General features: G+C 34.7%; 1 protein-coding gene across 1 annotated transcript; it reads left to right on the top strand.

The window, feature by feature from the left end:
* Positions 1-1,768: 1,768 nt before the first annotated feature.
* LOC132544570 (uncharacterized) lies at positions 1,769-23,850 on the top strand. The gene is made up of 9 exons (XM_060208188.1): positions 1,769-1,858; positions 3,375-3,503; positions 5,220-5,315; positions 13,460-13,644; positions 18,556-18,602; positions 20,398-21,084; positions 21,630-21,804; positions 22,454-23,298; positions 23,638-23,850. The coding sequence occupies exons 1-9, from the start codon at positions 1,769-1,771 to the stop codon at positions 23,820-23,822; spliced, it is 2,439 nt and encodes an 812-aa protein (XP_060064171.1). The 3' UTR covers positions 23,823-23,850.
* Positions 23,851-27,086: the final 3,236 nt, after the last annotated feature.

Genomic DNA, 27,086 nt, shown 5'->3' with positions numbered 1-27,086 from the left:
TTTGTAAGTCCCTGGTTTGAGGTATGACTCGCAAAGAATCCTCACTATCTAACGACGAATTACTTCATATTTTGGCCACCTTGGCAGCAAAGATGTCCCCTGAGTGTAACATGTGTATCTGAGCATGGTGCTCATCCTCAGCTAGTTACAATGTGCCTGGATTGACATTCCACAATCATATGGCTCTTCATTATCATTGGCTGCGGTTTTTTTATTGTTTAGTTTGTGATTTAATAGCATTGATTACTACAAACTGTAGTTTAGATTGAGATGAATGACTTATACTTTAAAATAAAATAGAATCTTAAATAAAATTCAAACATTTTTGTATCAAACTGCACTAAGTGTGATGTCGGAGTCATGTATATGTTTCTGATGAGTTTTCCTTTACTGGTAAGGTCAACTGGCTTAGAAGCATCCCAATGTATATCAGAAATAGGAACCTTCATTAAATCTTGTTATATTGAATTAAGTCATGTAGAGGTATATCTTAAATATACACGTATGTAAATTATTCCAATGAAATACTCATTTAAAAATAAAACACATAAAAACTTCACATAAGAATAAACAAAGTTTCAACAGAATATAAAGTAATGCTAAATCTTAATCATTTGTTTATCTGGTATTCGATGGTGCATATAAAATTCTTGTTTGTTTTAAAAGGCTTTAACTCTACTGTACATTAAAAAAAGCTTCTGACCAGAGACTGCCTAGATGTAGGTCCCTGGATCTATTTGAAAGGTTAGTTTTCGGGTTAAATTGTATTATCATTCGACGAGTGAGCCATGCGCAGAGCAGTGTAAACAAGATGGCGGAGATGACAACAGTCGTGACTCGTCGATACAAAATCGAACCACTGAATAAATACTTAGATATTTACCGCACAAATGCGATAATTTTGGATTTTTTTTTATTTTATCACATAGTAACAGATTCATTGGTTATGTTTAAAATACCCAAAAGGGTTATCAAAATACCCGTCGCACGACCGTATGATTTGTGATGGGAACTTTTCTGACAGTTTTGCACATTTCGCAAGGGTCTTGCAGAGAAATGTAGATGCTTTGTACAATAAATTAGCGTTAAACAAATACTTAGATATTGTTATTTTTACATGATCAGTGCAGAGACGTATATATCACACGTGATAATTCATCAGTGTGAATTCCTGTATAATTCATGCGCAATGCTCGACGGACACTTCCGTAAAAGGTCTAAATTCGGGAACGGTATCGATTTGGGTAGTATCACGTTACGTGTATTGTATTTAACATGAAACCTACATTCCCTTGCGTATATATTGTTTATGATATTAAGATAGGTGACAACATATTTTTGAATCATTGAATATACGTCAGAATCTCAGGACCTGTGAGATACTTCGTATTGGAAAATCTGTAATAAACGTATCCGGATTTGAAGATCCGACCAAATTCACATTCTACTATTGGTTTATACATGACCTACCTCCAGGAAGCGCTGTATATGAATTTCAATACAACTTTACTACTTCTGTAACGTAAGTGACGAACATCTTGAAAGATAAGACAATTGTCGCCATCATAAACATATAAGCGGTGAACGGTTCTTTTTATAGATTACTCTTTTCGAGAGGACCACAGCACACTATTTTGTCATAAGTAAATAATAATCTACGCCAAGTTGATAGAGAAACAGACTTAGTTAGGAGTAAACCATTGCCAATGGCATTGACTGCAACCTATCGTTTGAACATCACATACAGGAGAAAATTAATAAAGCTAACATGGTATGGAGCTCACACGAATATAAACTAGCAGTCCATAGAGCTAAGAAAGGCATTGGCAAATATCTCGATATATCAACACCTGGAATAGTCTGTCTGAAAATGTTGCAAATGCTCCAAATCTCAAAATATTTGAGTCTAGACTCGACAGGTTCTGGCGGGGGAAAGGATTTATTTATGACTATAGAGCTGCTCCACCCAAAACAATAAGAAAGAAGAAGCTGAATAGAGAGGTCTCCTAGACCTATGTTCGGTATAATATCCTGAGGTAATAAGTAAACAATGGACGCAGGCAAAAGAAATACCTCTATATCCATATCTAAAGTTATATGATGACCAGGAGGTGTTTCCTATAAAAATTCTTAAGATTCTCACTTATTACTTATGTATAGCCAATTAAGTGTTAAAATAGTAAAAACATTTCACCATTTTCAAGTTGAAATGACATTTAAAGTTTCCTCTTTATATATTGTTCCTGGGAAGGCACACAATTTTTCTACTCAATTGCGGTCCACGGACACAGTATACATAATCCTCCGTTTCATTGTTTTCTTTCTGTTTTGCTTCCTTGTATAATGCTTTCTCTGCTTCTCTTTCACAATGTGTTAAGTCATTTCTTATTCACTTTGAGGAAAGTTGACTATGATTTCTTATTTTTCTAATACTTTTAAAGATTCCTTTCTTTGGTTGTTGTGACTCAAAACGAACTAGAATAGGCTGTCTGTTATTGGTTATGTCACTGGACTCTGGTCTCTTTCCCAATCATATAATTTTTCTAGGCCTATCTTTGTTTGACACTCTACAGACTTCTAATAAATTTCCTACAACTTTAGCATCTTCTTCCATACATTTCTTTCTGTCGTGATGGGACTGTTCTAGAACTCCAAATAGAATTATGTTGTTTTCCCTCTCTGCTCGCTTTTTAATTTCAGCAACTATTTCGTCTTTACTTGGTGCAGATTTCTCAGATTTCAAGTTCATTTCAAGTTTAGCAATTAACCCTTTTACCTCTCTTTCAAGTTCTGCAATTTTATCTTCAAATTCTTGCCTGATTCCCTCTCTTCTATTTTTCTGTCCGTGAGAATATTCTTTTTGACTGTCATTCTACATGGTGGACAAAACCACTTTGTATATGATTTTGATAGGTTGTCATATTTCTTTGAATAAAAATCCAGACATCTGATGCAGTAAAGGCATTGATCACACTTCATGTACTTCTTAGCTTTCTTCGAGCCTATCTTGCAGTTATACTATACCTCCATCAATGCGTCATTGAAGGACTCTTCCAAGTTGGATCCCAGTGGAGAAGCCGATTTCTTGCTACTTCATGCACTTCCGGTTTTGCCTAGTGGCTTCTCTTTACCATTTAGGGGTTCATTTCACCATAATGGTGAAATGAACTGAGGTTCACTTAACCATGGGTTTCACTTTATCATGCTCAACTGATTCATATTAATTTAAACCAAGGTAAGTGGACAAAAACTAACAGTAGTTTTGCATCCCTCTTTTTAAGTATGAAAGTAAGTTTCCAATGATTATTTACAAAGTTTGAAAAGGATAACATTTTTTTGTATACAATGTGCATATATAAGTAATCTCTTCACAGATGAACAAATTGGGAACAGTCTGCAATTTTTGCAGACAAGGTGATGAAGAAGCATCACAATTATGTGGCAAACTACATGTTGAAAAGATTGGTGATGGTCAAATAGTTGCAGCTCATCATAAGTGTATGGTAAGTAGAAATATTTTCACTCCTTATGCTGGGTTATATAAGGATTTTTCAACTGATCATCATAAGACTGTAGGCTGTTCAAATTTACATATGTATTCTCCCATGGTCTGTCCTTCCATACACAAATCTTATTGCATATTCTGATAAAAAATGCTGTATAAACCTATTATATCATGATCTGTAGATCTGATGATGGTGGACTTTTCAAATCGCCCTGTGTCTGTGGTCTGTCTGTAAAATAATTTTTGTTATTGCTGTTTCTTGAGAAGTATTGGATGGACCTTTCTTAAATTTCGTATGTAGCTTCACTTTTGTCCATAGTTATGCCCATTTGATTTTGGTACTGATCAAAAAAAGCAAAACGCCCAACAGACGTCCTTCTTGGATTTTTACTTAGACAGTTTGTTATCGCTATTTCTTAAGAAATGCTGTGTAGATTAAATTTCATGGATATGTTCCACTTTGACCCTAGTTGTGCCCATTTAATTGTTTGACTGATAAGAAAAACGATTGGCTGACATGTGGTCATCTTGGATTTTGACTTTGCAAGTTTGCTATCGCTGTTTCTTGTAAGGTACAGGATGGATCTTTCTCAAATTTCCTATGTAAGTTTCCCTTGGTCCCTATTTGTGCCAATTTGATTTTGGGATCGATCAGAAAAAGCAGAATGGCCCACAAGTAGCCATTTTGGATATAGCCTTCAAAAGTTTGTTATCACTTTTTCTTAAGAAGCACCCAGTGGATATCTCAAATTTCATATGTGTGCTCTCTTTGGTCTCTCCTTATGCTCATTTGATTTTCAGACTGATCTGAAGAAACAAAATGGCTTCCAGACAGCCACTTTTGATTTGGCTGGTAAAGATTATCATCAGTATTTCTGCAAAGGAATGTTCAAATGTCTTATCATTAAGAAAAAAAACAGAGAAGAGCAAAGAAAGGAAAAGATCCAAATTTAAAAGAGCAAATAAGGATCAAACAACGGTGGTCGCCTAGATCCCTCTGGGCTCTCGTTATAACATTAATTGAATTCATCAGTCTAGAAATTTGAATTTCAGTTCTGTAGCCAGTTTACAGATTGATTAAGAAAAAGAAAAAGCCATTTTGGTTTTTGACATTTCAAGTTTAATTCTCTAATCTATGTTTAAAATTTAAGACTTCCCTTTGTAGCAGGCCATCTGATAATTAATTAATGGATATATATATTTGTTTATTATTTAACCTGAAATAAGTCCATAAGCTCGTCCATTTTGGTCCATTAAATGTTTGATTTAACTTTCCTATTTTAAGATTGTGTATCAGGTGGCATCATTTTAACTCTTTAAAAACTGATCTTTTATTGTAATGGAAATTTAAATAAGAACTTTGTTTCAAATCTGCTTTATGTTTATTGCTATCTTATTCATCTGAATGTGTCTTATAAATGATATTACAAACTGAAACTTTTCTATGACTTCAACTGTTCTAATTGTAAATATTTTTGATTTAAAGTTTTACACCCCGAGCATCTCTTCACCCAACAGAATAAGTAATATCTTGCTCTATGATATGAGCCCAGTACTCCCCTTCTGATGAGAGTATTTTCTATTTAGAAGTGAGAAAACAAGTTCATTTTTAGCTCATGAAAGTAACTGCAGCAAGAAATCCATCTGCATATTGCTAGAATAATGATACCACATACTTTACTGTTAATTTGCATTGTTCCCATTGAATTTTCAGCAATACTCAGCTGGCCTGGTCCAATATAAATTTGACCATTTTGGTGGATTCAAGATTGATAAAGTTCAGGGTGAACTCAAAAGAGGGGGTTTCATTGTAAGTATACATATATTTGTAGCCCTCCGAGCTTCAGACGATTTTGCATTTACATGGGTCATTGGGCCCATCTAGCCCAAAAAGTAGGGGTAATTTTTCAAAACCATGGGCCAGCAATTCTGAATGATAAATAAAAACATAATTTTAACCTTTGTCTATATTTTTTTCATTTATTCATTTTACAAACAGAGAAAATAGTTCTTCGTTTTTTAATCCTCCACAGCTGGACTGCCCATCCAAAATCAAACTTCCCCAGCTCTGACCCACTCACACAAACATGCATCAATTTGTCACATGTCTCTGGGGAGATGCTTGCCCTTTTAGCTGTGGGGATGTAGTTCTGAACACTAAAAGATCTTTCACAATCAGCTGTATATGTGGGACTGGTGAGTGCAAGGGCAGCTAATTTTATCAAATTTGGAAATTTTTCTTTGTGGTATTGATGGATGGGGGCCCAGAGATCCACCATCATGTCTTTTGGAAAAATTTCTGCTAGTACTACTTGCTTGCATACCTGCCATTCCTGTTTCGTTGCCTCTCCTTCTATATAGGGTCCTACTACCTTTCTCTCATTCATATCATTCACTGTCCACTCATGCACCTTCTCTGTTCCAAACTGGTCAATCAGCACTTGCAATTTTTCATTTCCTCACTCACCTAACTGTTTCCCTTGGCCTAAACTTGAAATTGGGCACATGCTCAACAAACCATACGCAGCTAGAATGTCTGTTTGTGGGAATCTATCTGACAGATTTTCATTTAGTTTTTCAACAAATTTTGACACAAGTGTTGAAGACAAGTTGGTCATGGAAATCTTACAGTTTTTGTAAGTTTTGTCATTTTTGTCGACATCACTGTCCAACAGTTTTACAAAAGAATTGTCCTGCTTACCTTCAGGGATTTTCCTGAGCTTTACATTTTTCCAGGTAAACACCTACCATTGCAGGATCAAGATTATTTTTCTGGAATGATTGTGATAATATCATAATTGGTGCTAGAACATCCAACATCAGATGGTTGAGGTACTCAAATTTGTAAGTACAACTTTTCCTAGCCATGCCCTCACCTTTCGGATCTTTCCTTTTATCAATTCCTTTGAAGTATGTGATCAGGGCAGGGAGACTTCTTTGAACAGAGGAAAGTGCTTAAAAAAATGATAACCATCAAACCTGGTGAACTTCCATGAGTTTCAGTGTTGGAAGTTCTAGCACCTTTTGGATATTTTCAAGAGTTTGAACTTTTGCAGATGCATGTTTGAAATAATAAAACAAGTCAGTAAGTGTCTGTTAAAACTCTTTCAAAGTTGGAAACTTTTCTGTACATTGGCTGCTCACAAGAGCAAGCCTGTGCACAAGACAATGTACATTTACAGTCATGTGATTCTGTTTTGATTACAGACTGTTTTTATTCAACACTCATTGTAATTAACCGTTTAACACTTCAATTTTTACACCAGACCCACTGACCTATTTCTCTATTGTTGTGACCGGGTTGACGAGCCAAAAAAATTGATGTAATGTAAATGTCATTCTATTTTACAATTACGTGACCGACAGTAACACTACCTTTCTTATATTCGAAGTATTTACTAACTGATTCTTTTTTTTTGAGTTTGTCCATGACAACTCACAATTCCATCTGACATATTCCCCACAAAATGTGTTGTTCTGTTGTATGATCTTACAGTTTCGCAGAAAACTTGCAGAACGCAAACTACTTTCGTTTTAGCATATATTTGCCATGCGCCAGCAGGCTCTTGTGGAAACAAAGTGGTGAATCATTTTCAAAATTTATGCGGGATTGCCCCGGGTGCGCCGTCAATCTGAAGCTCTGAGCCCTGGAAATATTTTTGATAATTCATCACTTAATTGAAATATAATTAGAATTATAAAATATAAAATAGAATTAAAACACATATCAAGCAACACTGTATCACTAATAACAAATTGGTGTCTACACTGTATCACCAACAACAAACTGGGGTATACACTATATAACAAACAACAAACTGGTGTATACACTATATAACAAACAACAAACTGGGGTATACACTGTATAACAAACAACAAACTGGTGTGTACACTGTATAACAAACAACAAACTGGTGTATACACTCTATAACAAACAACAAACTGGTGTATACACTGTATCACCAACAACAAACTGGGGTATACACTGTATCACCAACAACAAACTGGTGTATACACTGTATCACTAATAACAAACTGGGGTATACACTGTATCACTAATAACAAACTGGGGTATACACTATATAACAAACAACAAACTGGTGTATACACTGTATAACAACAAACTGGGGTATACACTATATAACAAACAACAAACTGGGGTATACACTGTATAACAAACAACAAACTGGTGTATACACTATATAACAAACAACAAACTGGTGTATACACTGTATAACAAACAACAAACTGGGGTATACACTGTATCACCAACAACAAACTGGTGTATACACTGTATAACAAACAACAAACTGGGGTATACACTGTATCACTAATAACAAACTGGTGTATACACTGTATAACAAACAACAAACTGGGGTATACACTGTATCACCAACAACAAACTGGTGTATACACTGTATAACAAACAACAAACTGGGGTATACACTGTATCACTAATAACAAACTGGTGTATATACTGTATAACAAACAACAAACTGGTGTATACACTGTATCACCAACAACAAACTGGTGTATACACTGTATAACAAACAACAAACTGGGGTATACACTGTATCACTAATAACAAACTGGTGTATATACTGTATAACAAACAACAAACTGGTGTATACACTGTATCACCAACAACAAACTGGTGTATACACTGTATCACCAACAACAAACTGGTGTATACACTGTATCACCAACAACAAACTGGTGTATACACTGTATCACCAACAACAAACTGGTGTATACACTGTATAACAAACAACAAACTGGTGTATACACTGTATCACAAACAACAAACTGGTGTATACACTGTATAACAAACAACAAACTGGTGTATACACTGTATCACAAACAACAAACTGGTGTATACACTGTATCACAAACAACAAACTGGTGTATACACTGTATAACAAACAACAAACTGGTGTATACACTGTATCACAAACAACAAACTGGTGTATACACTGTATCACCAACAACAAACTGGTGTATACACTGTATCACCAACAACAAACTGGTGTATACACTGTATCACCAACAACAAACTGGTGTATACACTGTATAACAAACAACAAACTGGTGTATACACTGTATAACAAACAACAAACTGGGGTATACACTGTATCACCAACAACAAACTGGTGTATACACTGTATAACAAACAACAAACTGGGGTATACACTGTATAACAAACAACAAACTGGGGTATACACTGTATAACAAACAACAAACTGGTGTATACACTGTATAACAAACAACAAACTGGGGTATACACTGTATCACCAACAACAAACTGGTGTATACACTGTATCACCAAAAACAAACTGGGGTATACACTATATAACAAACAACAAACTGGTGTATACACTGTATCACCAACAACAAACTGGGGTATACACTGTATCACCAACAACAAACTGGTGTATACACTGTATAACAAACAACAAACTGGTGTATACACTGTATCACCAACAACAAACTGGGGTATACTGTATAACAAACAACAAACAGGGGTATACACTGTATAACAAACAACAAACTGGTGTATACACTGTATAACAAACAACAAACTGGTGTATACACTGTATCACCAAAAACAAACTGGGGTATACACTATATAACAAACAACAAACTGGTGTATACACTGTATCACCAAAAACAAACTGGTGTATACACTGTATAACAAACAACAAACTGGTGTATACACTGTATCACCAAAAACAAACTGGGGTATACACTATATAACAAACAACAAACTGGTGTATACACTGTATCACCAACAACAAACTGGGGTATACACTGTATCACCAACAACAAACTGGTGTATACACTGTATAACAAACAACAAACTGGTGTATACACTGTATCACCAACAACAAACTGGTGTATACACTGTATAACAAACAACAAACAGGGGTATACACTGTATAACAAACAACAAACTGGTGTATACACTGTATAACAAACAACAAACTGGTGTATACACTGTATAACAAACAACAAACAGGTGTATACACTGTATAACAAACAACAAACTGGTGTATACACTGTATCACCAACAACAAACTGGTGTATACACTGTATAACAAACAACAAAATGGTGTATACACTGTATCACCAACAACAAACTGGGGTATACACTGTATCACCAACAACAAACTGGGGTATACTGTATAACAAACAACAAACTGGGGTATACACTGTATAACAAACAACAAACTGGGGTATACACTGTATCACTAACAACAAACTGGGGTATACTGTATAACAAACAACAAACTGGGGTATACACTATATAACAAACAACAAACTGGTGTATACACTGTATCACCAACAACAAACTGGGGTATACTGTATAACAAACAACAAACTGGTGTATACACTGTATCACTTATAACAAACTGGGGTATACACTATATAACAAACAACAAACTGGTGTATACACTGTATCACCAACAACAAACTGGGGTATACACTATATAACAAACAACAAACTGGGGTATACAATATATAACAAACAACAAACTGGGGTATACACTGTATCACCAACAACAAACTGGTGTATACACTATATAACAAACAACAAACTGGTGTATACACTGTATCACCAACAACAAACTGGGGTATACACTGTATAACCAACAACAAACTGGTGTATACACTATATAACAAACAACAAACTGGTGTATACACTGTATCACTAATAACAAACTGGTGTGTACACTATATAACAAACAACAAACTGGTGTATACACTGTATCACCAACAACAATCTGGGGTATACACTGTATAACAAACAACAAACTGGGGTATACACTGTATAACAAACAACAAACTGGTGTATACACTGTATAACAACAAACTGGGGTATACACTATGTAACAAACAACAAACTGGGGTATACACTATATAACAAACAACAAACTGGTGTATACACTGTATAACAACAAACTGGGGTATACACTGTATAACAAACAACAAACTGGTGTATACACTGTATAACAAACAACAAACTGGGGTATACACTGTATAACAAACAACAAACTGGTGTATACACTGTATAACAAACAACAAACTGGGGTATACACTGTATCACCAACAACAAACTGGTGTATACACTGTATCACCAAAAACAAACTGGGGTATACACTATATAACAAACAACAAACTGGTGTATACACTGTATCACCAACAACAAACTGGGGTATACACTGTATCACCAACAACAAACTGGTGTATACACTGTATAACAAACAACAAACTGGGGTATACACTGTATCACCAACAACAAACTGGGGTATACTGTATAACAAACAACAAACAGGGGTATACACTGTATAACAAACAACAAACTGGTGTATACACTGTATAACAAACAACAAACTGGTGTATACACTGTATAACAAACAACAAACTGGTGTATACACTGTATAACAAACAACAAACTGGGGTATACACTGTATAACAAACAACAAACTGGTGTATACACTGTATAACAAACAACAAACTGGTGTATACACTGTATCACCAACAACAAACTGGTGTATACACTGTATCACCAACAACAAACTGGGGTATACACTGTATCACCAACAACAAACTGGGGTATACTGTATAACAAACAACAAACTGGGTTATACACTGTATAACAAACAACAAACTGGGGTATACACTGTATCACTAACAACAAACTGGGGTATACTGTATAGCAAACAACAAACTGGGGTATACACTATATAACAAACAACAAACTGGGGTATACACTATATAACAAACAACAAACTGGTGTATACTGTATAACAAACAACAAACTGGTGTATACACTGTATCACCACCAACAAACTGGTGTATACACTATATAACAAACAACAAACTGGGGTATACACTATATAACAAACAACAAACTGGTGTATACACTGTATCACCAACAACAAACTGGGGTATACTGTATAACAAACAACAAACTGGGGTATACACTATATAACAAACAACAAACTGGTGTATACACTGTATCACTAATAACAAACTGGGGTATACACTGTCTAACAAACAACAAACTGGGGTATACACTGTATCACCAACAACAAACTGGGGTATACTGTATAACAAACAACAAACTGGTGTATACACTGTATCACCAACAACAAACTGGTGTATACACTGTATCACTAATAACAAACTGGTGTATACACTATATAACAAACAACAAACTGGGGTATACACTATATAACAAACTACAAACTGGGGTATACACTGTATAACAAACAACAAACTGGTGTATACACTGTATCACTAATAACAAACTGGTGTATACACTGTATCACTAATAACAAACTGGTGTATACACTATATAACACAACAAACTGGTGTATACACTGTATAACAAACAACAAACTGGGGTATACACTGTATCACCAACAACAAACAGGGGTATACACTGTATAACAAACAACAAACTGGTGTATACACTGTATCACTAAAAGAATAGATATATGCTAATTTAGAAGTAAATCTACTCTTTTTTTATTCTGATACTAGAAGAGAAGTTTTCTGCTTTATTTTTGTGTCGCCTGCAGAGCTGGCAGACACTTAGGGATCACTTTGTCCGACGTCATGCATCATGCCTCTTCGAAAATTCTTCGAGAAATGATTTTATGTACTTTTCTTGATTATGCTTGGAGTTTTTTAAATGTTATATGAGAAATGGCTTCAAGGTCAAACATTACAGATAAGGGTCGATTCACTGCTCTCTTGATAGAGAAGCAGACTTGTCACCTTTGCACCTTTATATTCCATCTTAAGTGAAGAACTTTAATGTCACAAACAACAAGCATACACTATACTTACAGTCAGATAAACACAACAGGACCGCTATAAAGGTTAAAATTGGACAAACACATTTGAGAGAAGAGATAAACATAAGGGGACCCACATCCCCTACCCCCACCCCTTTCAAAATATTGGAAGGACCTATATCCCATAACCATACCCACAGTCTTCCTTCCTTATCTTTCAACCCCCTTATTGCAAAGAATTCAAGTTATCCCCTAGAACTCATTTGATCACAAATCATAAACATATAAATGTTGGAAAGTTAACAGTTTTGTGAAGCCAGGAACAGTGTGGAATACAGAAAGTGTGGTAATTGATCAAGTGAGCTGTTTACAGAGTGGCAGAAAAGAAAGGGAATGAAGATTTATGTATTGATACCAAAATTATATCAGCATCAGCACCTTACTTACAATTAAATACTAACACAGACTGTTGGATGAGACTTATAATGGCTGCCCTAATTCGGTCCTATTGATGCAACAAGCTTGTTGAACATGCCAGGTGATATAGACTGCCCATATCTACCTCATCTCTTTATCCCACTCTCTCCCATCACTTCATACTTTTCCATCTCTACTATTTTCCTATTGTTTTGTTGTCCACTGAAAGGTCAAAAGGTCATAATAAATGACATAAATAAATAAAGAAATCAACAAATACTGCAACAAAGCAATGCAGACCAAAATATGTTATAAAAATCAACCAATTAATACTAAGTTAGCTTTTGATAAGTCAAGCATTTTTGTCAGCACAGGATGATTCCCACTTTTTATTTTCTATATTCCCAACTGATATTTCATTAAGTAGAGTATAAAGTATTTAGTCCAAGGTATATGAATACAGTATTTTGCCTCATTTCAGTTTGACTCCTCTGTTTTGGTATTCATAAAGCTATGCTGTTTTTAGGTTTTGTCTTTTTCATATTATATGATTTATCTGGTATAAAATACAGTGTAGCAAATGAATTCTGTGATTCCATCAAGAGCTTGCTGAAATAACCCCTACTTATTCAGATATTAAAGGAGATACCATGTGATAAAAAAAATAAGTATAAATGAATATTTCATAACTGACATTTTGTGAGATATTTTCTTTGTTTAATCTTTATTTCAGAAATGTCACATTTGTAAAAATGACAAAACTAGGAAAAGAAAATGCAACCGTGCAACATCAGGATGTGCTGTCAAGACTTGCCGAAAATCTTTCCATTATTACTGTGCCAAAAAAAGTGACAAATGCATTACAAAGAGAATGCTGGTTCGCTATAAACTGTCAGATGAAGAGAGAGTTTTATACAGGTATAGTTTAATGATTTGTTTGGTTATCTCCAATACTTAGCCAAGCAATAAGTAATTGCTAAATTTTCTTTCGATCACTTGGTAATAACAGTTTAGTTAGTCCTGTTTGGCTCAAAACTGAAAATCCAAGTAAAAAATTCTTGGGAGAAACAGGATTTGTTTATATTATTAAATTAAGTAATTACAAAGGGTGATCATTATAAACTATTTATTAGAAATCCAGGTAAGTACAGGTGAATATGTCAAGGCATGACAAGTATAAAAGTTAAATTAGATAATATTAAATTTTAAATTCTCAATACTAATAACCTATACCTACACTGCATACAAGCGTATTGTACATAAACAGAGATATTCAAGTAATAACTACAATTATTAATCTTCATTTAAATATATTTTAAATTTGAAAAATTTTCAATCATTCTTTCAACACATTTTTGATATATTTCTTGACCTACACCACATTTTCATTACATAGAAAATATTTCAAACCTATCATTCATAAGCACTATAGTGAATCTATAGTGAAATAATTGCATACATACCTAAATATTTCAAACGTTATGCTTCCAGAAATACAAATCATAACATGTCAAAAAATTTAAGAATACTCCTCGTATATTTTAAACCATTTTAATGCCTTTTTTCTATCGGCATTTATCTATTCCATATGGAGTAAATAGGTTGGCTAGTTGATGTAGTCAATCTTCTTGTTTCCGAACCGAGTTTTCAGTTGGATCAAGCAGTTATTTATTAGTACGATCTTCTCATGGGCACATGCAATCCTCTGGCATCAAGCTGAATCTGTGTGATGTCATTCGCAGTTTGGATTTCCTTCAGTACTTGAATGAAGATGTTAGAGTGAGTGTGGGGATTCTCTTCTGGAGTTTGCTATCCATTGTTTTGTTACATAGTTGGTGAGCACTGTGGTGTCGATGGGTAGGTCAACATCATCCAGTGTGTTGAACCAGTCTTCTACATGATGTGGAGGAAGGAGAGGGAGTACAGCAGCATGGTGAATTAGTCTTTGTTCTCTCTGTAGTAGATCTGGAGTCCTTGTTGTTTTCTCCAAATGCACTTTGTGAAGGTGGCACTCTGGACAGCAGACTCAAAAGTCTGATAAAACTGTAGTAGTTGTTGCTTTCCACAGATTTCAGATTCTCCAGGAGTCTCGTGTAGATGACTTCTGACTTCCTTGGTAGAAGAGCGAATACAAGCAGGTACATCTGGTTGTTGTTCATGGCATAAATCGTGTACAGTTGATTGAAAAGTTTACGGCATGTGTAGTACACCCCATCACAGTCTAGTGTGCTTCTAAGGCTCTGAGGTTAATGTTGGTGACAAAGGCCAGGATGAGGAAGTCGTCTCTGTTGTCATCAAATAGGAGAAACTTGTTGCTGTTGTTGGTTAGGGTCCATTCATCTTCCAAGACGAGATCTGTTCAGAGTGTTGGTAGCTTTTGTACAAGCTTGCTTCTGGAGTGGTAGAGGAATGTCTTGCAGAATGTGTAGGTTGGATACTGTTCCACCAGCTGTCTCTCAGCTGCCTGGCATGTGTATATAGTTTGGCGAGCTCGTAGATGGCAGGTTTGAGCTTGAGTTCTTCTTTATGCTGTTCATGATCTTCTGAATGTCTCGCTTGGAATAATCGGGTAGATGATTGTGTTGGTGACCAGCTTTCACAGGAACTATGTCGGTAGTGTTGATCTTTGCAAGACAGTTTCAGAACACAGCATCTTCAATAGGTAGTGTCTCTAGTTGTTCTTCACCATGTACCAGCAGTCAAACCACCATGTCTATTAGCAGTAAACTGGACTTGCACTTGATAGTTCTCCATTATGAAAATGATGATGTTACCTTGAAAATGACTATATATATACAGTATTCTCCATGCTATAAGCCATTTTTTATTTGATCTACTTATAAGCTGCACCCTTTCTTTGATATGACTACTGTTAACTGTTAACAGATAATGGGAAGCAGTTTATGAAGACCGTCATTGTAACATTTTGCCGATGAATTTTACAAATAATCCTTTATTTTATGGTTGTATTTTAAAATCATGCTGGTCATTTAATATTTATAAGATGTCACACTTGTTTTGGGACTACAGTGATTGTCAACCACAGGTAAGGTCTGACTGATAGTATTACAACCTCTTCACCAGTGTCTGTACTGTTAAATATTAACGAAGGCTTTCGTATGTTGATCAAGTTCCTATAACCCTGTAATAAATTTTTGTAAGCTGCATCAAAGCCATTGTAAACAAAAATGGCGCCCATTCTAGAATTTGATATCATCACCCCATGACCTAGGAATGAATTTTTTGTTGTATAATGTTGTGATATGTTAGAAACATGTCCTTATCTCTCATGTAAGTTTAACAATGAAATAAAGGAATCTGTTCACATATTTACACATTCATTGATGGTGTATGTGTCTGTTATTGTGGAAATAGACATTGCAAAGTGCATCAGTGTGTAAGCGGGCCTGGTGATGCCCAGTTATTTCATTATTTCATAAATAGCAAGTGCTGTGTTTGGCTTTAAAAAAAAATAAATTATGAACGAAGTATTGAGCTATAAATACCGGTAAATTGATACTTTGAATTTCTCGTAAAATAATTGAGAACAGAGATTTCATGAATCAACATCAATATTTACAATACTGAAAATATTTCATTAAATCGCATCAAATTCCTAAAATAGAGATATAATTCAATAGAGATCTTCTCTCTTTACTTTGGATTTTCACACAAGCTTCACTCCTAATTCATTAGTCAGCAATGGTATACTTAAAATTCTTGTGATGTACCAAAGCAGCTGTAATAACTATACTGCTAGGCATGATTTAACAAACATCAACAGGTTGTCAATGACTTGGGTTTGATCTATCCAGACAAAAATTTCATAATCCCTCATAGTTAGTTTTCTAAACATATATTGGTAACTGGATAGTGTGACCTATCAGACTGCTCGTTACAAATTTATCAACCAATGAAAACTTGTGTTGAGATAGACTAAAAATTCGATCGGCTTGTTGCTAAAGTGCTATAAGTATACTTCGTTTACTCAAATGGACATTATCCTTTTCAAAAGCACATTTCGAATGTACACAAATCATCACTTCGAAACATAATGCGAACACGGAAGAGTTACTCTGCCGCTTTTAAAATCGAGGTCCTGACATATTCAAAGGAGAACGGCTGTCGGGCTGCTGCACGTCACTATTCAATAAATGACAAGCAGGTTCGAGAATGGAGAAAACAAGAGGAATCTTTATTATTGACCAAAAAGACGAAAAAGGCCAACCGAGGATGTCGTGCTCGCTGGGGGGAACTGGAAGACAAACTTGAAGAGTGGGTACTGGAGCAGAGAGCAGCCTGTCGAAGTGTCAGCACCATCCAAATTCGGTTGAAAGCTCGGGCCATCGCCAAAGAGAATGAGATCGACGAATTCGTGGGTGGACCCTCCTGGTGTGCCCGGTTCATGAGACGGAAGAACATCTCCATCAGAAGCAGGACGACAGTCTCGCAGCAACTGCCGACAGACTTTCAACGGTTTTAGTAAAATTATACACACGTCTATTTTTGTAGCCCCCGTTGGGGGCCCCTCAACCAATCGATCCCAGGATGCAATAGTCGACTGTAAACATCCGCTACGCTTTGTTTGCATACACTGCTGTATAGAAACCACGAAAGTCAAGAATATAATATTGTGCTTCATATTGACATATATGACTAATTAAATCAGCGGGAATTTAATTCGATTGGAATCTGAAAATCATTAAGTATACGATTGCAATGGGTTGTTCGCGATATGTGTCAATCACAAACATGTGGTACTCGGAAAAAAAAGGTTTATGACGTATCGAACTGATACGTTAGGCCTACATTCCCCCACCCCCATTCTGCCGATTTTTGTCCACATATAAGCCGCATCGGTATATAGGCCCGGCAGCTGTGGAAAAAGCCGCGGCTTATAATCCGGAAAATACGTTACGTATTCCATAGCTTTTTTTCCTCTCACAAACTTTTGATTACTCGGTGCCTAGATTTTACATCTGGAGTGATTATATTAGCTTTGGTATTCACAAACTGATAATTTCTTGATGTAAAGATTTTTCACCTCTGGAGAAAATTACCTTAATTGCCGATACTTTTAGTAATTTGATTTTTATTATTTTTATTGATATCATTCATATGACATACATCTAATTACTGTGATGAGAATTTCCTTTCAAACTTTTGCATAAATCAATTGTTTAATATTATAATACAAACTGTGTACACCAATTTTGTTCAAATAAGTATCACTGAGAAGAGATAAATATTGATATTTTTCACAATCACAGTCTAGTACCAACCAGCACCCACTTTTCCCTTTTTTTTTTGGGGGGGGGGGGGTAGAAGGACGACATGATAACAAAACCATTGTGCTGCCGCTAACTATGACCTTTGTGCTTTAGCTTTTGGTTATAAGTTAAAGCCAGTTACATGTTAAACATGTTAAGTTAGTTGATATAAGAATTTATCTTTCGACTGATAAACTGTGATCAGGTTTAAATTACTGGTCAAAATAATTTAAGCATTGTGCACCTACTTCCAAATCAAAGCCTTTGGGAGAAATAGGTCATTTGTCTAATTTTTCTTTGTTGTTGTTGTTGTTGGTCAAATTAATCATTCACATGTCACATCAGTTAACAACATTGTCCATTGTGTTGGATGAATGGAGGCTATTTGAAGGTTTTGTTAACTTGTGCACAAAGTTTTTCACCATTGATCTAAAATATACTGTCATAACCTGTTTAAAAACCTTGTAAGTATGTTATTTTTAAAAAAATGTTTCTTTCAATCTGCTTGGATTATTTTCAATATTACACAAGTATAGCAATGTTTCTAATTTTATTGCAGAGTCTTTTGCTGTCAGGATCATGAAAAGTATTTCAAAGAACATAAAGGTATGTCGTAAAGCGCTAAAATATGAACTAAAGACACAAACACACTCAAACATATTAATATCCAATCCACATTAAACATAACCTGAACACTTAACTATAATATAGCTGGTCAATTAATGTCAAATGTATATCTCCCAATTCTGTATCTCATTACAGAACACTGATTATATTTTCCCAATCTGTATTTCATAATAGAATTCATTACTATATATTTCCTTTCTGTATCCCTTTACAGAACTCATTACTATACCTTCCCTATTCTGTGTACCTAACTAATATAGAACTCATTACTATATCTTTCCGTTCTGTATCTTATTGTAAAACTCACCACTGTATCTTCTCAGCATGTGTCTCATTATGGAACTCATTACTATATCTCCCCATTCTGTTTTTTCTCTTAATATAACTTATCACTATCAGTGATCAGTTTACAATTCATTTTCATGAGTCTTTTTCAATTTTCTTGCTACGACGAGTTGGTCATGCTATGTGAAATCTAAGTATTTCCAGAAATTCTCTTAGTCCCATCAAAATTCTATGAGTACAGAACTCTTGATTTGCGTGTAGATTGATCAGTGCACAATATTTTCCCACTCTGTATCCCACTATAGAACACATTTCTATAGAATTCATCACTGTATCCCCCTTATTCTGTATCTCACTCTAAAAGTCTTTATTATATCTCCCCATTCTGTATCTCACTGTAGAATTCATCACTATGATGTCTCCCAATTCTTTATCTCACTATATCTCCCCATTCTGTATCTCACTGTAGAATTCATCACTATAATGTCTCCCAATTCTTTATCTCACTATTGACTCCTCACTATATCTCCCCTCTCTGTATCTCACTGTAGATCTTTATACTTTTGACAAATGACGACCCTAGCCTACAGTTCAAGAGGAATGTTGAAAATTAAATCTTGCGTCCAGGACATCTCATAAAAACCTCATCAAAATAAGTAAAAAATAACAAGATCGGGGAGTGGGAGTATGTATATGTGAGGTCCTGCTCAATTTGGATTTTTTTATTTGTTCATTTAATAAGAAGTGGGTGAGAATTTCTAAACAAAGCTACATACATGTTGCAAGCCCCAAACATGAAGAGTGCAAGTTTTATCTCACTTACTCACAGATATTATGAGATTTTTTATTATGAATTTATTTAAAAAGAGAGAATGCCTTATTTAAAAACGTTTTTGAATTATTAATTAATCAAGGCTTTGATTGGTACATGTGGCCAGTAAACAGTTTACCTGTAATTTATGCACAATTGTGTGAATGACCATGTTAGAACAGTAACATTCTACTATGGTGTTGGTAGAGAAAAATTTAAGAAGCTTCTGTTTGATTCATTTACAATAAGTTATGCATAGATTACCAAGGTGTCTTAAAGTTTGTAGCTTATTTTGGTTAGATGTATGGTAAACCAAAATGTGAATACAACATGCCCTACAAAAAGTAACTCTTGATATAATCTTACTGGGAACAACATGAATAATTCAACCAAAAATGCCATAAACATTTCTGAAGTTTCAATAAATGTATTGAAAGATTTTGACATGATATAAAAAAAACCCACAAAATATCACCGAAATGTTCCTTTTTGCACAAGGATCGTGGTTCATTCTTTACTATATGTAGCTTGCAATTTTTTCTTGCTTGTTTAGATTTTAAAAATTGAATTAGTTTTTAGATCTTGCATCAGACTATTTGTATCCACTTCTATATGAAACCATTAAAGCTAAAATATTTCCTGACTCTCTAAATGTCTGATTTTCATCTATGTTTATAGAAGACCTGGTCAAATCTCAGTCAGGTCCTGGAAGTAGTGATAGTGATGACCTATCTGATGAGGACGATGATAGTAAAGAGAATGAAAGTGAATCTGATCAAACAACAGACCTGGATCAAACAAATATACTGATGACAACACTGCATAGTCCATTTCTTAGCAAGGACAAAGCACATGAACAGGACAGCAATGAAAATTACAGCGGAAGTACTATTGACTGTAAAAGTGAAATAGAGGATCCTGAACATCTTGTTCAGATGAACTCAGCTGAATGGCAGCCAGAAATTGTGTCCATAGAAAGCTTGACCAATGGTGAAAAATTAGAGAATAAGTTTCAATTTTCTAGCCCAGCCAAATTACTCTCTGATACAACTGCTGATACTAACGATAATCATAATGCCCTCACATGTTTGGATACACAAAGTGATAACAACAACAGTGGTAGCAATTCCAACTTTACAGAATGCAAGGTATCCCTGATCAAAGGTATAAAAAGTGTTGAACAGGCAATGATCAGTCAGAAAAATGGATGGAAGGATAAAGGGAAATCTGTTAACACAGAACAAGGCACTGAAAGAGAAGACAAAGGCAGAACAAAGAAACAACCCAAGAAAAGGGATTGTAATGAGCCTGGATTGATTTCTTTTAGTCCCAAGGATAGTCCTACAACTGGCAAACATTATGCAGGTAAGAAGAAAACATTAATTTATTTGTAATGAAACAATTTACATGTACTTAAATCAACATTAATCACTCTCACTGGCTTTTTAATGCACTTTCCTGACATAATCAATATCTATTATGTGAACTGTTTTGCATTTAGGTGTTGTATTTCATGGTAATAAAGTCATTAATGCCTCCTTAGAAGCTTGGAAAATTGTTGAACATGTTTTAAAATTTATGGTAAAGATCAGGTTAGTGTGGCCCGATATAGATGATCTAGTATTTGGGTATGTAAAGGCATTCATCTGCTATAAACGAAAATGTTGATACATTCCATCACTGTGCCAATTCAAAGAAAGAAAAAGATGTTTTCTCCAACTGGGGAAGCGAAGGACAGTGTCCATTAGGGAAAACAAGAGGCAGGGCCCAATAGGGAGAGCATGGGATGGGCACAATAAGGAAAGAAAGGGGCAATTAAGTAATGTAATTAAGTAATGAAGCTATTTAAAGTTGCATAAAACATTTTGCTGCATGTCATTTTCTTTGACTTAACTTGATTTATATGACAGATTGTGTACTTGTTATCACCAACTCCTTACCATGTGGAGACAAAACTAAACATGACATAGTAAAACAACTTGGAGCTACATGTCGGGTGGCATTTTGGCCCAAAGAGGAAGTCTGCTCAGACCTGAACAAGGAGCACTTGCCATATCTAATGAATGACATTGTCACTTTTCTAAGGTATTTTATGTTTTCTGTGATAAAACAAATCTTCTATTTATAGGTTACACCTAAAGTGAGGATCAGTTCAATCTTCTAAGGTGTTACTGCCGCAGTACACATGTAGACACAGTATCACTTGAGCAGTAGCCTTCTCAGTATGATAGTTACACTACACTAAGCCCATATCTGTTGTATGTCCTGCTAATGTTATTGTTCTTCAGTGTGATCTCCCTCCCCCTTATGTGTCGATACCCTGAACTAGTTAAAGCATTATACCGTGCATAGTATGTGATCAATTGTACTTTCATTGGTATCTAATGAAATGCATTGTCAGCTTTCTAAGGTAAAGTATATCTAATGAAGCACAATTCATTCTTTCTAATTGTATCTGATATAACATACTATAGTCACAGCAGATGATAAGGCTTTTCATTTGATGGTTTAACTATTTTATTGAAAATATGATCTGTAATAAAACAGTTTTTGTTACACATGCATCATTAGACCAATGATGGAATTGAAATTTGCAAGTTTTGTGTCTGGGTTCAGTAAATTTCATGTAGGTGTTAGTAGAAATTGCACATAATATACTAGCACTTTGATATTATATATTCCTTCTAATCAATTACAGGTCCATGATTAACAAATAACTTCTATTTACTTGCAGTGATAATGGTGTTTCAGACCTAATTGGGTTGCTGACAGATAAAAACAACCTTACCTCACGTCTTTTGATACACAACTATGCCTTGAATCTTCACAAGAAATTGGAGAAGAACATGGCTGAAATCTTGATGGGATCTCTCATGAAATCAATAGCTGACACAGTAAAAAAAATTGACAACAAACAGATTTGCCAGCTTCTTACAACAAATGATGACATAGAAGCTATAGCAGTTTGCATTGACAATAACATAGATCCACATTACAAACTGCGATCAGCATTAGGTATTGAAGAAATGTCCAATATTTGCCTCCATAGGTTGACGGGTAAAGTACCTCAACTCAGTGCTGTATCTGTTCACCTGCATGAGGAGGCCTCAAAACTCATAGGCTGGATAGACAATACTTTAAAAGAGCAGCCTCAGGTGCTGCTCTACCCAAAGGAGACATTTCTGCTGGATGGTAGTGTGCAATCTGTTGCTGATTTGGTAAATTTTCAGATGTGTATAACAAACAGTGCCCAATCATCTACAGAGGAAGAGGAAACTAATAACAAAACATGCATTGTTTGTATTTGCAGGATGGACACTGAAATAGTTAACTACAAACAATTCTGTCACAAATGTATTCTGAATCATCTACCTCTCAACAGTCCTGTCATATTTGTCATAGACATGGTAAATGGAGTGTTTGAGGATGTTGATGACTTTGTGCCGGAGGAAGTAAAAGACAGCTATACAGTTGATATATACACAGCAAATCCGCCAGCTAGGAAAACCATGTCTTCTGTACTTCTTCACTTCTACAAAAACTGCTTCCAACAAAGAAGGATGAATAGAATGTCAAAAGGTAAAAACAACTACATTTAATACTTGTCAGATTTTGATTTTTTCATTTCAATTTCATGAAAAAAACAATTTCAAAGTAAAAATTATACCCTGACTATCCAGGCCTAGATATGCTAATTTGAGTTCATCCATAAGTAAATACAAATCTCATTCATAAGTAAATACCAATCTGTTTCAATTCAAATCATGTCCATATAATAACAGCTCTCTCAATTTCTACCTGGCACAGCCGAAGATTATTCCTTGGTACGTTACACCAGTGACATAAGGAAAAATATTACATGAGTGAATTCACTGGATAACAGGTTGGTTAAATAATCAAAGTTGATATGTGTTTCAGCTTTGAAATCACCAGCATCAAGCAGTTCTGAAAAAGAAACAGGAAAAAGAGAAACATCAAAGAAGAGATATCACTGTGAAAGTTCCAGTGATACCAGCTGCCCAGCATCATCACCTGACCAGCGCTCCAACACTGATCAAACCTTACATAGCTCAAAGCGGAAACGCAGGGTACTAGACCTGTAAATTAAGGGTATTCTTTAAATTTCAGTGATAAATGTGAACAGAATCAATTAACTAAATATAAATGTTTATCATACATATAAAAGGATGATTGATGACTGATTTTAATTATAACAAATGAGGAAAAAAAGGCAAATTTTCTAACTTTATGCCAAATCCAAATTAAAAAAGTAAAAGAGTGTGTAGTAAATAAAAAGTAAATGGTGGAACTTGATAACAGGTTATTGTTTAGGCCCAAGGTCTCATATTATTTGTGGACATGAAAATTTAATGGATTTTGAGAACAGTCTAGAACTCCTTCATCAAATAATTTTTTATATTGACTTGAATGATTTTGAGGGTTAGAGATTGGAAGGAGATGGTGTGGATGGGGAATTTTTGCTTTGTTGGACTTCATAATTTTCAACAATCTTACAAAGTTGCATATAGGTTATGAACTTCTCAGGTAGAAGAGCTGTTTAAGCACCACATCTACCCAATTTTTCATTTGGTTCCATAACATTATATACATGGTGCACAAGCTAAATCAGGACGAAAGATGTCTTAAAAAAGTTTTTGAATTAGCTTGAAATTTTGTATACATCTTCGATAAAAAATGGTTTAATGTATTGAATGTTCCTTTTGTCAAAAATATTTTGAGACTTATTATTCAGCAGAATTCTTGTTAAATTGATAAATGCCACATATCTCCTTTAAGTAACATTTCTTTAAGGTACCAAAGGAAAACATTGAATTTGTTTCTATGCCCCGAACATTTTAGGGGAGGCATACAGTGTTACCCATGTCTGTCTGTTGCATCCCATCCCATCCTATTCCATCCTATTGCATCAGTGTCTTGAGAACCTCTGAACATATCACGGCGATCATTAATGTTTGGGAATGTTAACAGGTTAAAAGGACACATTTGACAACTTCCACAAATTCATCAAACAAAGATGCTTTTTGCATGGGAATGGAGGCAATTATGGCTTAGACTTTTTTTAAAGAAAATATGGTTGTCTCCCCAATACACTCCAAATTTAATACCAAGATAAAATTTACAAATTTTTATTAATTCCTATTCATTGTCAAAGTCAGACATAACATTAGGTAAGAATTTATGATATTGTTCTGTAAATTTTTTTCTTTCTATATGAAAAATTCAATAAACTGTCAGTTATGTAGACCTACTGCATTTGTAAAATCAATGTGGATATGTGAGTGTTAAAAGATAGAATGTTTATTATAGGTTGTTTTGTTACTTTCTTTCTATTGCATTACCAAGGCAAACATTTAACATTTGTTTTGCCTTCATACCGATATCTTTGATATACATTTGACATTTTAGTAACTTTAAACAATAAAGCATGACTGTAACCTTTAACTGCTCTTCCTGGTGACATACCAGTATAAACTGTGCTATATCTTGTAATCCTCTTGTATAGGAGTTGGACTAAAAACAGTATATTCTGTGCTGCTTCTTGTAATCCACTTGTATAGGAGTTGGACTAAAAACAGTATAAACTGTGCTGCATCTTGTAATCCACTTGTATAGGAGTTGGACTAAAAACAATATAAACTGTGCTGCTTCTTGTAATCCACTTGTATAGGAGTTGGACTAAAAACAGTATAAACTGTGCTGCATCTTGTAATCCACTTGTATAGGAGTTGGACTAAAAACAGTATATACTGTGCTGCATCTTGTAATCCACTTGTATAGGAGTTGAACTAAAAACAGTATAAACTGTGCTGCATCTTGTAATCCACTTGTATAGGAGTTGGACTAAACCAGTATATACTGTGCTGCTTCTTGTAATCCACTTGTATAGGAGTTGGACTAAAAACAGTATAAACTGTGCTGCTTCTTGTAATCCACTTGTATAGGAGTTGGACTAAAACAGTATATACTGTGCTGCTTCTTGTAATCCACTTGTATAGGAGTTGGACTAAAAACAGTATAAACTGTGCTGCTTCTTGTAATCCACTTGTATAGGAGTTGGACTAAAAACAGTATATACTGTGCTGCTTCTTGTAATCCACTTGTATAAGAGTTTGACTAGTGTTGATGTATTTGTATCATAACATTTATACTCATGTACTGTCTCTCCTCTTTTGATGATTGATAGAAATACCAGAATTTAAAAATGAAATCTTTTAAATTAAATTGATACACTATATATTGTAATACGAAGCATTGATTGCAAACACTCCAGTTGAAGATGGAATTATTAATTGGTTGCACAGTTCATGCCCAATTGCTCGATGGGCATTAAATTCATTATATATATATATGGATCCTTATAAAATGGAAGGTATAAGATGAGTAGGTGCCAGTTTTGGCCATTCTGGTGCCACTTGGTGATAAACTTCATTTTTTGCAGGAAGATTTGTGACATCCGCTACATGTTGCATCAGAAGATTGGATACGTGGGTCAAAGCTGGGGAATTTGGAATAAAAATTTTATAATTTAATTTGTTACAAACATAATGTGCTGTTACTCTTAGGGTCTTCATGATAAACATGAACCTAACTTAGTCACACAGTCCTTAACATCACATGTTTTCTTGAATGTTATTAAGAAGTGGAAAATGGAAACAAAAGCAAAATTTGTTGTGTTTATGTATTGTGGACATATGTTTGGCTGAACAACACATGCTATGATTACAGTTTATTGTCAAGTAGTTATTCATAATATGCATTTTGGTGCTAGTTCAGATAGTGAAACTATATTGGTATGTTTTTCCTTGTTAATTAGTTGGTGGTATGATCAAATTATTTTTGTCTGTATTGAAAATGATCTAATCATTATTTTCAGTCACTCATTTTTCCATTCTTCAATTATCATAGCTGTTAAAAAATGTTAGATAGTATAAAAAGCAAACCAAACAAGTCCTGGAGTTTATTTCTTTCCCACAGGGAGTAATAAATGTTTTGCATCTCAATCATGATTTAATGTGGTATTCATAGTTCCCTTTATGATTTTTTTCTCAGAATTTCAGTTGAGTTGATACAGCCTGACAAAGCTGTTTTTATTTTCAGTTTGACTCCTTTACTTTCAGAAGAGAACTGAAGTTTTTCAGTGGTAGACACCAGGCTTTCTTCTTGACTTGTGTTTTAAGAATGATTTACATTATGCATAGTTTTGCACTGAACGTCCCTTTTGTAAATTTAGAGTTCTTTTGAAATTTGAATATTCAGTTTTTTGTACATTACTTTAAAATTGATCATGAAGGATTTGGTGAAGTCTTTCGAGATGGTATTCTCCTAACCAGTTCTTATTACTACTG

Source organism: Ylistrum balloti, unplaced genomic scaffold, assembly GCF_031769215.1.
Source record: "Ylistrum balloti isolate Yb309-2 unplaced genomic scaffold, AGI_CSIRO_Ybal_v1 Utg369802, whole genome shotgun sequence".
NCBI classification, from domain to species: Eukaryota; Metazoa; Mollusca; class Bivalvia; order Pectinida; family Pectinidae; genus Ylistrum; species Ylistrum balloti.
The sequence above is the reverse complement of the archived record's forward strand: the minus strand, read 5'-3'. Positions and strand labels throughout refer to the sequence as shown.